At 35.5% G+C, this 13,719-nt stretch overlaps 1 protein-coding gene across 2 annotated transcripts in view; it reads right to left on the bottom strand.

Annotated features, from left to right (window-relative positions):
- Positions 1–13,719, bottom strand: part of LOC128985371 (cellular tumor antigen p53-like) — a 56,651-nt gene that overhangs the window by 27,659 nt on the left and 15,273 nt on the right. The window contains exons 3-5 of one of the 2 annotated variants that reach the window (XM_054404810.1): positions 9,854–9,905; positions 8,244–8,336; positions 1,738–1,923 (exon numbers count right to left, since the gene is read on the bottom strand). In XM_054404810.1, coding sequence (XP_054260785.1) covers positions 1,738–1,923; positions 8,244–8,336; positions 9,854–9,905 — 331 coding nt within the window. The remainder of the gene's footprint in view (positions 1–1,737; positions 1,924–8,243; positions 8,337–9,853; positions 9,906–13,719) is intronic. The other variant, XM_054404819.1, reaches the window with a different exon arrangement.

Here is a 13,719-nt window from a genome sequence, read left to right as displayed (position 1 = left end):
AATCTTCCAGTCGGTTTTTGCTCGGAACGGGAACATGTCACCCGTTAGTACGACAGGCCTGTTCGGTTTTTGGTAAATATTTTAAATGTATCTTATTGTTCGTATGTGTTACGTGTTTAAACTTCAACGACGCTAATTCAGCCGAGTTTTTGTTTTTGTAGCCTGACGATGGCATTGTAATGCCGAAACAGCCGTAACGTAGTTACACCACAAGAATTTGAGCTGCAGTGATGAAGGTAAAGCCTATTTTAGTTATTATACAGCTCAGGGGCTAAAATGGGTGTTGGGCTTGATGGGGAGGGGGGATGGTGTAGAAGTTGAAAAAATTGCACATTTTTGGTTTTTATTGGATAACTCATGTGAACTATGCATTTTAGTACAAAATATGTCATAAATAAAAATAATCTAGACAAGATTCTAAACGAAGGTCCTCTTCATTATCTTGTTAAAGTGAGTGCCTACAGAGTTACAGAAGCTTAAAAATTGAAATTTTCCGCCCATCTTTAACACTATAAAAGTCCTGAAGGTAGCTAAATATTTAAAAAAAAAATAATAAAGATACTACAGCTACAAAACTTGAAACAAAGTCACGGGATACAAAAATAATGTGAATTCATTTTTTAGTGATACAAATTATACGATACCTTAGACTAAGGACATTAAACTCCTCATCCCATTGTAAATTTTGAAGCCTGTTTTTTGTGTCTAGTTCGTGTACGTCCACACTGATCGCTGGGGTAGACAAAATTTGGTTTCTTTTATTTTAGAGTTATTTTCATGATTTGGGCTTTACTATTTGGTTATATAACTAGGAGACCAGTTATTGTTTATGATTATACTAGCTACCTGGGGGCTTTGCCCCGTTTAACTTCATAAGTATTCACATGGCTCAATCACGTCCTGGTTGAAGTTCGTTCGCTACGCTCACTCACCTTTTGGTTGGAAATTAGCTGTTGTCATAAATAAAAAAAAATAATAGTGCTGCACCCTGTTGGTAATCCTTGTAACTTGATGCTATTGAATGGACATCATAGAACAGAACCAACTTGTTTAATTGAAACAGCTATTAAGATTCATAAATTCCTTTTAAATATGAAAAATCATAAGGTTAACATGGGGAACTACAGAGCCACTGGGGCGGAGCCCGAAAGGATTTTTGACATAAGAATATGCTTTAATGTTAATCAGGAATGTGAGCTATCATCATGCCAAATTTCAGCCCAATCCGTCCAGTAGTTTATGCGTGATTGAGCAACGCACACACAAACACGCACACAAGCTCACAAACTTTCAGATTTATAATATTAGTAAGATTGTTTTATTTGGTTAAATGAGTTAAATGATTATTTGGTTTTAAATGACTGAAATAACAAGAAACAAATTGTAAACAAAACTGACCTCTACAGTTGGACGTACAGAACTAACAATAAAATTGGCTTCAGCTGTTCCATAAGGATGAAAAATCTACTAAAGGAGTATGTTTTATCTATGACGATACCTTCTCAAGGTATCTCCCTAGGTAGGCCCGTTAGGAGTCAGAAGAAAATCTTTAAGGAAAGCATAGGTTGATATGTGTAAATCCCAAATTAAAGGTCTTTGTTAGTAAAATACAATGCTGCAAACCCGAACTCAAATGGGCAACTGAGTAAAAAAAAAATGGCAGCCATTCAAATTCAAATATTTCTTGAATTTGTAATTTTGGACACAGTTTTAAACAGCCACAGAAAACAGTCTTACCAGCCAGGACTTTTTACTCGCTGAAGTCGAGTCCAGCCGAACCTCAAACTCAAACTGGCCCGGGTAATGTTCTCTGGAGGGGATGGTGCCTGTGGGGGACAGAGACGGGGACATTTGTGGGACAGCGGTGACAGGAGTATTGGTACCATCTTGTATCTGCATCACCGGCAAGTGCACATCACCGTACTGAAACACAATCCATCCACACTAATACTGAGCAAAAGTTAAATATGTTATATATAAAAACACATTTTTACGACAGTTGATTGTTTTTGTTCAATTAAAGTCTCCAACAAAAACTAAGATTAAAGTTTAGGGTAAATAACCCTTGAAAAAAAAACACCTCTGAACCAGATAGAGCAAAAGACTATGACATTTTCAGTAGTAATAATTTTTACTGAAAATTGCTTAGATAAATATTAACCTTTTTTTACTAGTATAAATTTTTTTAGCTTTCTATAATCCTTTTACAGTAAACCCGATTGAGTAACAACTTTTTTTATGGACACGGAATTATCTGTAAAATTCTGCAGACTAAGCAAATTTTTCCATATGGAAGTAGCTATTATGGTAGGTGGAACAGTAAGTCGAGGAAAACTTGTGCTTGTATTTAAGTAATTGTAGTAAGATAATTAGATAAGTTATGCTACCTTTGGTCCTTACTTCTGTATGAATGAATGACAATATGGACGTTTTGTTGTTGTTCATGTGGTGTTTTTTAGAACGTCTCCTATAGTTTTGAAAGCTTGTGCATTCGGATTTACTTCTGGATTTACTTAGTAAATTTGTAAGCTCTCTCATTATGGTTAAGCCACAACCCATTTTTGTGTAGCTTCGTGTCTCATTCTGTCTGCTTTTTCAGTGTCATAAATATAAACTTGGGAATATTGGCTATACAGTCATCTAGATTTTGATTTATTTCCAGCCTATAATGAACTTGGCCGTTAACAATAAAAACATAAGGTCCGCCAAGGTTTTGTTTAATCCTACTACTTGACCTTAGCCAAGGCATTATTATAGTTTCTACTAAAGGTTTTGAAAACTCTCCAGTGTTACCAGTTAACATTTCTTGCATGTATTAATTTGATCTGACATCAGGCAAGTTTACTTTACCACCGTGACAACACAATATCTATATTCTTCTTGTATTTTTTCACTTCCAAAGCAAGTTGCATAGCAGAACTGGCAAATATTAGGTATTCATCTCTCAAAGCAAGTGTGTATCTGTATTCCTTACTGTTAGAAAGGCCTCTCTTCTTCTACACTTCTCAAACACAAAAAAAAACTCTTAAGAGGCTTTCTGTTCTTCCAAGAAAACTGTTTACATTGGTCAATAACCTCCTGAATATTAGAAACATCAATATTTACTCCCAAAAAAGCTGCTGAGTTAAGCAGGAAACCCACTGTGTCCGACACGACACCTTCCGTCAAGTCTCCGACACCTTCCGGCAAAATTACTTTGCATGACTTTAAATGGACTGTAACCCAATAGTCAGACACGACACCTTCCGATCCGACACGTCATGACAACATTGCTCTCTGGGGCATTCTTGTCGGATGTCGGATCCGACATTTCTCAACTCTGCGTGCACCAGGCCTAGATTTAATCACTGTCTAGCTTTGTGTGGGATCACAATATGTGGAACAGATGGAACATGTGATCACAAGTGTGTGATGTTTTTGTACAATTATTAGCTACGGAGAAAATTCAAAAAATTGTTATTTTAAAATTCCCATGTTATTCTTATGGAGGATATTGTAAAATATTATCAAGGGTCGTTTGACGCAAAAGGTAACTTAAACCATTTTATATTAAAATGTTGTAGTTTTCATTTCTGATGGATATATTTTGATAAAACTTGGTAAATTTATTTATTTTATACTAAGTTGTTAATATTTTACTAAAAACCACACTTTTTACCCTCCCTGTAACAGCAAGCCTAGGTACTCATAAAACCTAATGTTAATTAAATACATTTAATTGAAAATCAATTCAGGTAAATAGAAATTCGCTTAGTCGGCAGGTTTGCTGCGGCGGGAGTATTATTGTTTATGTTTTGTATTGTACTTTTTGCTAATTTCCCTGTAGTAAAATAATTGTAAGCGGAATTACTAGGTACGTTTTTTAAGTAAGGGCCGTTTTTAAATTTCTTCGTTCCAGCACTGCGATTGGCATTTTGGACATTTGCGCTGTATTTGTGCATCAAGTGGCAAGCCCTAGCCGGAAATTCGAGAAAAATCGGCCCCGGTTTCGAGCATTCAAAATGGTGCCGCCAATTGAGACTGCCGCCGACTGTGAAGTGAGCGCTGTAATTAGATTTTTAAGAGCTAAAGGTGTGAAAGCTATTGAATATCATCGACAGATTAGTGAAGTGTATGGCGAGAACATTATGAGTGACGGAATGGTACGCAAGTAGGTAAGGACATTTTAAGACGGCCCCACCAACGTTCATGATGAGCAACGCACTGGTTGTCATCATGGGTACGGGGACAGTAATGACGCCGCCCAGTGCGTTACTCATCATGAACGTTCGTGGTACCGTATTTCAATTCCCATATCCACTTGCATACAATTATGACACTCATGATGTTACCGCCATACACTTCACTAATCTGTCGATGATTTTTAATGGCTTTCACACCTTAAGCTCTTAAAAATCTAATTACAGCGCGCACTTCACAGTCGGCGGCAGTCTCAATTGGCGGCACCATTTTGAATGCTTGAAACCGGATGTAAACACGGCCGATTTTTCTCGAATTTCCGGCTATGTCGTACCAATAGATGCACATACACGGCGCAAATGTCGAAAATGCCAATCGCAGTGCTGGAACGAAGAAATTTAAAAACGGCCCTTACTTAAAAAACGTACCTAGTATCAAGGTGGGTCTAGGAAGGTCCTTGACCATTGTAATCTCTCATACTAACAGAGATCGTCATAAATGTTATGGACTTTTTTTATTATTTGCTCTTGTATTCCTAACTACTGCTTGTGAACAGTATATGATCACATGTTCCATCGCAACTGGCACTGTTGGAGTGGTGGTGTATTTCTCGTCGGAGGCCTACTGTCGGAGCCCGTCGGACCAATGGGTTAATGCCTTAAAATTGCGGAAGGCGTCGGAAGGTGTCGGAGACTTGACGGAAGGTGTCGTGTCGGAGAGCGTCGGACTAGTGGGTTTTCTGCTTTACATTTTACAAATAGCTGACTAAAAAAAAAAAATGTCTATGTAATTGTTATGGGTAAAATTGACTTTTGAGAGCACCTTGCACCATAAGGGTAAGAATTTATGGGAATGTTGCATGACGTCCAAGTGCCACGACATCCAATGATATTGTTCAGTGCCACGACGTCCAAAACATAATTTTTGAGTTGTTTCACGACATCCAATAAAAAATATTTGACTGTTGCACGATGTCCAAGTGCCACGACATCCAAAAGTACAGTAACTTCAAAACATATAGTCTTTCTACAAGATTTGGACGTCATGCAATAACGCACTTTATACTTTTGAAAAACTTAGCATTAGCACCACGTGCAAAGCTCTGCTAAGCCAGTTGCACGACGTCCAATAACTCAACGCTGTTGCATGACGTCCAAAGCTCCTACATACGGAGCATGATTAGATTAGGTTAAGTTAGGTTAGGTTAGGTTAGTATCCAATAAAGACGGTAAAACAGTACTCAAAGTGTGCATGCGCTTTGGACGTCGTGCAACAGGCATAGCAAGGGCTTTGGACGTCGTGCAACTGCTACTTTTTTCAAAGAATATAAAGTGTGCTGTTACACGACGACCAATCCCATGACGTTCAATGCTTTTATAAAGACTATACTTTTTGTAGTTACTGTACGTTTGGACGTCATGGCACGTGCACATCGTCCAACAGTCAAATATTTTATATTGGACATCGTGACACTGAATAATATTATTGGACGTTGTGGCACTTGGACGTCGTGCAATGCAACCGAATTTATAAACTCTAAAACCTTATTGCAAAACTACAAATTGGGAAGAATTTTTTGTCACTTCAAACAATGAAATTGGTCAACAAATAAGGGAGTAGTGTAAAAAAAATATTATATATATAGGTGTGAGAAAGGATAGGATAAGCAGGCTTACCTTAAGAAATGTAGGCATCCCACTTCATTCACTACAGAACACAGAAGGAAACACAAACAAAATAAACACTGGATATTTCGAGGCCACTGGCCCCTTTCTCAAAATGGAGAGTCACATTATATATTTGGAGTCTTTCACTGGTAAGGAAGCAGTGTTGCCAACACACTATGAATTTACAAATTAATATTTACAGGTTAAATGAGCCATTGATTGTTATTTACACTTAGTCTAAGCCTGCTTGTTAGGTGTGGAAGGGGAAAAGCAAAATGTTAGGACTACCTATCTGAGATTGAGGTTTGGGGGCTCCCTGGATTTTGTGAACAATTGATAAGAAAGTTCCCATCTCCTTAGTTGTGATGGGTTACAGGTGGGAGGGAAAGATCTTATTATTTTTTAATTGAAACAACTGTTTAAATCTTGCATATTGTGGCTGGCAGCATGAATAGGCACTGGTTTATCTGGATGGTTGTTTTTTATGTCTGTCCTATGATTGTTAATTCTTGTTCTAAAACTGGTGGTGGTAAGTCCAATATTTTGAGATGGGCAATGGTTGCATTGAAGTTGATATAAAACATTTTCATGGAGCATGTATTGTGTCCTTTAATTTTGAAGGTTTCTCCTGTTGATGTGCTTGTAAATGTAGTGCGCAAAAATGTAAATGTAGTCGCTGCCTTCTGGGAGGCAGAACTCAAAAGGACGCTAATCGTAATCATGTCAAATTTGGACAGTAAGTCAATTAAAGTATTTTCTTTTAAATTACCAGTATGTAGTTATTTTTGGTCTCCTGTAAAAGAAATCGCTCTAAAATAAGTGGCCTCCGGATAATACCAAAGTACCGAAATTTATGGTTTTGACCATCACTAATTATTTAACTAATTATTCGTATTGTTTAAAGACTGAATATTGACTGTTCATTGTTAATACAACTTTGATCATCGTGTGGATTCAAATAACATTTGTGTTTTAAACCGAAAGATCTCTTCAAATAACTTTTGTGCATTTAGGCAATGAAATTCCATGACCAAAACCAAACTAGTCTTTTACTGCTATGCAACACCTAATAAGTGAAATAATAATAATTATTATTACCGGTATTATTATTTTATGGCCAGCATTGGACCAGTTAAGTCAATATTAAGTTAAAATTAAGTTAAATAATTACTGTATAAACATTAGCAACAACTATGTCTAAACTATGTTTAGTTTAAAGCCTTTGGTTTTAATCTACATTATCAACAATAGTGGCTAAAAACAACATAATACAATACTAAATTACAAAAAGGAAAACTTCATACCAAAGGGCAGTGCATTCCACCGAACCTGTCAACAAACATGGTTGAAGACAACACCCTATATCAATAGCATTTTAAAAATAAAACACAAAAAACTATGACACTATGATTTAATTTTTGAAACGGAAGCATACTCAGGTGCTACTTGACAGCATTATTGACACCATTGGCTTACGTGGTCAACCCATGGTCGCCAACACTGCAGCACCTCGACGAGATCAACTTGAGTATTTTTTTTTTTTTAATATGGGATAACATTTTGAATTTAGCCTAATTACAATCATCAATTAGTTTTATCGTACATTGTAAAATTTTAAATCGTGCAAATTTTTACCCCCGGATTTTTAACCCCGGAATTTTATTCCCTGGCCAGATCTATAAATTAGTGGGGATTGTTAATTCTCTTCATTCAGTTTTTATTTTATAGTAAACATTTTATTGTTAAATAGCCTATCATAATTTATTTGTAACATCAACTCTAATGGAACAGGTTTTTAATTTTAATTTTGAGATTCGAGTATCATGATTCGATCAACTGTTGGTTAATATGATCAAAATTAAACAGCGAATTCTGTTTACTTAGTTGAGATTACAAGATAAATAAATAAAGATAGGCTACTTAATAATAAAATGTTTACAATGAAAAACAAATTGAAATAAGAAAATCAATCATTCTTAATAATTTCTATATCCGGCCAGGGGTAAAATTCCGGGGGTAAAAATCCAGTGGTCTAAACGCTAGTTATATATGGACAGGGGATAAAATTCCAGTTTTTATTGCTAAACTAATTAATCACGCTCTGTCTATTATCATTAGACTTTCAAACCCGCGGGGGTAAAATTCTGCTCACGAACAACTTTTGAGCACTAAGGTTACGTCATAGTGACGTTAGCTTTGCACAGGGGGTAAAATTCCAGGGGGATAAAATTCAGGCGACCCAACATTTCCATGGTTTTTAAGCAAAGGCATGTTATTCTCTTTTTTTTTGTCATGTTTTACTCAGAAATTGAAAAAAAAAAACTTTGCAAACCTTTCATGATCCAATAGCTTTATAAATCTAAGTGGTTGAGAAACAACTGAAGATGGGTTTCTTACATGTTCTAATGGAGGTGGTTGAGGTATTAGATGAGAATTTTGTGCCACGGGTCTCATAGCTGTGTTGATCATTGGGTTTTCATAAGTTGCATTCTAAACAGAATATTAACTAGTTTAGAATCAGAATCAATAAAAAAGTTGTCATACAAATTAACATAATCATTAGATAAGGAAACTTGATTTTCTATGAACAGTAGAACCTATAGTTTGACGCTCGATAGTCGGACACTCCCTAAGTTCGACACATGCTTTCATGATGTGACATGTCGACAGCAGCCAATGACGGGTTCACCGAGGTAAGAAACTAAAGCCTTCTTAATGTTTTCATGCACGTAAAACTCAATAATTTAACTGAAAGTACAACAAATATGTCAAATAACACTTGTAATATTATATTTACACTTATACTGTATACTTACAAGACGGTAACTACATAAAAAAGATGGTAAGTAGTGATCGATAACATACGTAAAGAATTAATTGAACTTTTTAATAGTAGTGTTATTTGGTGTCTGGATTAATCTTGGAATTTGTAAATCAAGTTTACTTTCAAAAAATTGTTTTTTAAAATTTTATTTATATAATTTTTGTTTCTTTCTATAGCAATTAGAGTAAAAGTTTACAAATTCGGTAAAGTTAATTGCCGTCAGAGGGTGCTGCTGGCAGCGCAATAATTCCTTTCCCAATGGGTTAAACATATTATATTAAATTATTAAATATTATAATTTATTTATTTCATTCATGTGGCAAACGCCAAACCCAATGGGTGTCACACAAAACAATACATTCAATCATAGGTTTGATAGGTTTGTGTAAAAAACCTGCTTTCGTTACATTTTATCACCTGCGAAAATGCATCATTACATTGTTTACTACGGCAAAAGAATGTTTTCTATGCGAAAGTAATGTTAACTATCTTTTTTAGATTTTGCCGAAGTAAACAAACAATGATTTATTATTGTTTTGATAACTGTTTCAATTTTCAACAACCAAAACTGTACAACGGAAGTAAATATTAACTTTAAACTTGTCATGTGATGTTCCTATTTGTAATGAAGAAATATCCAATGTCTGTTCTAATTAAGAAAATAATTAGTTTTTGTAGTGTAGTGAAAAGTAAAGTTCAAAACACATGTGAAAGTGGGTCTATGTATTCTCGATTGTTTAAAGTGCTTGATAAATCTCTCACTCCAAACATGGTCTCTCTCAAATATGTAATGACTAACTTTCTACTCTTGTTATGAAATATACTATTAAAATATTGATATTAAAATGACAAAGATGCAACAAAAAATTAGAATATAATAAAAACTTATGCATAAATAACAATAATAATAAATAAATACAGTAGGTAGTACAGTAGTCATTAAACAATCTGTAATCCATAAAACATGTTTAACTTTCCTCTTCATATTCTACTACCAGGAATGTTTCAAATATTGTGTCACCAGTTCTCAAGTTGTTTTGTCAGTTGTGAATAGTAACTTCTTGAGGTTGGACAGATTAAAAACATTTCAAAAATAATTTAAAGGCTGAAAAATACCAAATTATTTTTATTTTGTCCTGTTATACCTTTACTCAGTTTGAATAGTTACGTTTAGCCAACTTACTTGATGATCAATACGAAACGGTGATCCAAAACCTCCAAAACTATCTGGTTTCCTAAAACAGAATAACACACTGATTTGGGAGTTATGTTTTAAACATTTAATATTATGCTAAAACATAAAATTAAATTAGATTAAAGGAAGGGCTTCCATTAATGATTATATTAACAAATGGACAATTTAACAGGTTCAATGCGGGTGACGAGTAATCTCATCACTGCTGGTGCTGCCAAGCGTGTTGACGAGTATACTCGTCAAAGCACCACTACAAAATTATTGCCTCGATATGAGCTGAGCCATTGTCGGAGGATGTTGTTTTTTGTTGCGCTGTACTGCTGTACATAGTAGTTTTTTGTGTTTCCTCGGGCGACGTCGTTCCCGTTGCGCTCAGTTTTTGTTATTTCAGGGTTGCCACCAAAGTGAGATAAAAAAATTCATGCATAATTCAAGGTTTTCATTGGTAGTTTTGAAAAATTCATGGGGTATATGCTCGCACAATTTCACCATAAAAGAGTGTTGCCTAGTTCAGAATTGTACATTAATTTATCGACAATATATATGTAATTTTTCAAAACTAGGTACCAATTGGCATGTTGGCAATTGACATGTTCAATCAATCAGACAACTTTTATTTGATGTGTGCTACTATCAAATAAAACACATTTCATGTGTTTATTTTAGAGTTAAAAATAAGAGTTTAATATAATTTATCCAGTCTAAAAAAGTAAAATCACAGAAGAAAAAGGATTAATAAAAATCTTGTGTGTGATAATAAAATGTAATTATTAAAAAAAAAATTGAAACATCTGATTTAACAACATCATAGGCCTAATGATAAATTCAAACGTTAGAAGAAATAATAAATAAAAAAATAAGTCGGATTGGTAGTTAGGTCTAGGCCTAACCTAAAAAACATTGCATCCAAACATAAAAGGTTTAACTTAGTTAATCCAGCAATGGCCTAGAACTTCACTGTCTAAACATCAAATTAAGATAATAGGCTACTATAAAAACAAATGTTAAGAACATGATCAAGAAACGGTTAACTTGGTAATGAATGGGCCATATCTAGGCCTACTAAAACGCACATGCAATTTATTACTTTATACTGTAACACAGTAGGCTAGCCTACATTGTAATCCAAAACTGAATCTTGGCTAAGTTAGGCCTGAACCAACTTTTATTTATTGAGAAGATTAAAGGTTACCGACTGACTGATAAAAACACTCTAAAAAGGTAAGATTATGTAAATAAATATTTAGTTAAAGCTAAGAACGAAACAAAAGTAATGGAATGTATGTAAGTTTAGACATAGGCTAACTTACATTAAGTAATAAAAAAATAATTAATTACATTACAGAAAAGGTTAAAATAAACTTAGTTAGGAGGATGTTTCTTCAGATTGGATCAGTTTATATATTATTATTTGCCTACACAGGTTTAAATCACAGTTAAAACAATTATTTAATTAAATTCACATCTCATTAAAAACTTAGTTAGATTCGTATTGACTGAAAACACCTAGTTATATGCTTCAACAAAACATTTACATTTACCTTCCTCAGAACGAAATCACCATTTTTCAGCACAACATTGACTTCTTGCAACTTAGGCCTAAATAAATAAACTTAATCTCACGTTGTAACACATTTACTCAACACTGACAGTAGTTTGAAATGACGACATATTTGACCAAAACAAACACAGAAGACGATTAAGTTCCAGCCGGCGCAAGCCATTTTGACCTTTATGGCAAGGCAAGGTACTTCTTATTTTAACGTTGTAAAGTATCGGAAGTATAATATATCAGTAATAAAAAATATTTAATGTGAACACTTGTTCCACTGAGTGTTGGGTAATCAATTATAAGAAGCACAAAACTGAATCACGAGTGCAACAAGTGATCTTACTGTCCAGTGTCCACCACCGGTCCACCACTACTTCAAACTTCAAACGTTTGACTCGTTTCTAAGTTTCAGATCAGTTTAAAACTTTTAGGTTATGGTTACTCTGTATTTCCTTCCACACAAACACTAGAGTAGAGTAGAGAGTAGAGAATGAGCAACGAGAGCGAGCATCAATTCCGATTGTCGATGTTTTCGAAACATCGATGTCTTTTCTATCGATGGTCGAAGTTATTTGTTTACATCGATGGTAGATTACCGAACCGATGATTTGGTTTGTTACATCGGTCTTTTAGGCCAACAAAAGTAATGAAATATGAAATATTGATGTTTTCCGTAACTGAATTGTATTGGTTTTAGGTTAATTGGCTGTTACAGTGCAGAGAACAGACAACAGACGAGAAACTCGGAACAAACATCGATGTGATCGATGTTTTAGCTCCGAAAGCATCGATTTTATCGGTAGATCGGTACTCGCACAGACAATAACTCGGTGATAGAGATGGGCGTTATAACATAACAGGAATAACAGGATGAATAACAGTGTTGCGGCCACGGCAACGTTATCGCGGCAACACGTTGCAGAGAACTCCCTGTTATTATAATAACGTATCTATCTACACAATGTTGCAGGAAAGCCGCGCGACAACGAAAACGAAAACATGCATTGCCATTAGTGCCGTTGCCGCAACGCTACCAGAGCAAGAGCAACGATAACTTCTGAAACGAACTAGAATAACGCATCCTGTCTGGACAACGCGGCAACGCCCGACTCCCGAGTCCCGACTACAACTGAAAACTGAACTGATCAACCGACAATGATAACTGAACGCCGCAACAGCAACACCGACCGGCGGACAACGGTTTATAGCGGCAACGAGTTGGCAATCGTTATTGAAATAACAGGTTGCCGCAATACGTTATTGGGCAGCTGCGTTATATCGTTATAACCGTTGCCGGAAAACAACGATATTTCCCATCTTTAGACTACTCGGCTGACGTCGGTTGCGATCGGATTTGACCTTGAACTACGCAATCGTTTCTGTTCGTGCCATGGCAACAAAACTTTTTATCTCGACACTCCCACTTTGACGTTTTATCTCGGTGTTCATTTCGAGAATGGTTTTAATACGGAGTATTTGATTCAGCACATTTAGGGGTTTTGGCTGAATTGTTAATAATGATTTTGAGAATTCATGGTCCAATGACGAAATTCACGCATAATTCACGCACTTTTTCATGGTCACCTAAATTCACGCATAATTCACGCTTTTCAAGGTTTTCATGGCTGGTGGCAACCATCGACATATAAAACTAACTGGATTGCGCGCAGGCCGTAAGGCTCGTGTAGAGCTTTCCGAGCCAATACAGGTGTGTATCGGGGTTGCCGCATGGGCAAATTGAAGGCAGCATGTGGGATATAGCGCGCGAAACCGTGTTGTCGACACCTGACCTTGGGCGCACGTGTGTGTTACAATAACCTCCCTACATATTACATATTAACGTACAAGTTTTCTCAAGACCACCTGGAATTGTTATTTTCCTGTATAAGATCTCGAGGAGGAAATAACAATAATCCAAATGTGAAACAGTTCCAGTGGGCTTTGAGAAAACTTATGTTTCGCAATGTAGGTTTACCCCATCTAGCCTACTAACTTACAATCATTTCTTTAATCATCAAATAGGCTGAATTCAAAATAAGACAATACTAGCTTTTACTTTCAAAAATTCTTTTAAACTAACAAAATATAACGATAGAAATATATCTATATATCAATAGTGTCCAGCCATCTGATAAAGGCAATTGCTTATCATTTGACTTCAATCGACAAAGTTCTGTAATGAGCTTCAACGAATTATCCCAAGTAGTTGGACATAGTGATGAAGCCGATGATGCTGATGATATAGAATGTTGTCATACATGTTAGAAGGCATAGAAGAGTCGTCTTACTATAAAGACAATGT

Source organism: Macrosteles quadrilineatus, unplaced genomic scaffold (assembly GCF_028750875.1).
Source record: "Macrosteles quadrilineatus isolate MER2022 unplaced genomic scaffold, UCM_ALF_1.0 Scaffold_1__1_contigs__length_201487025, whole genome shotgun sequence".
Classification (NCBI taxonomy): Eukaryota; Metazoa; Arthropoda; class Insecta; order Hemiptera; family Cicadellidae; genus Macrosteles; species Macrosteles quadrilineatus.
The sequence above is the reverse complement of the archived record's forward strand: the minus strand, read 5'-3'. Positions and strand labels throughout refer to the sequence as shown.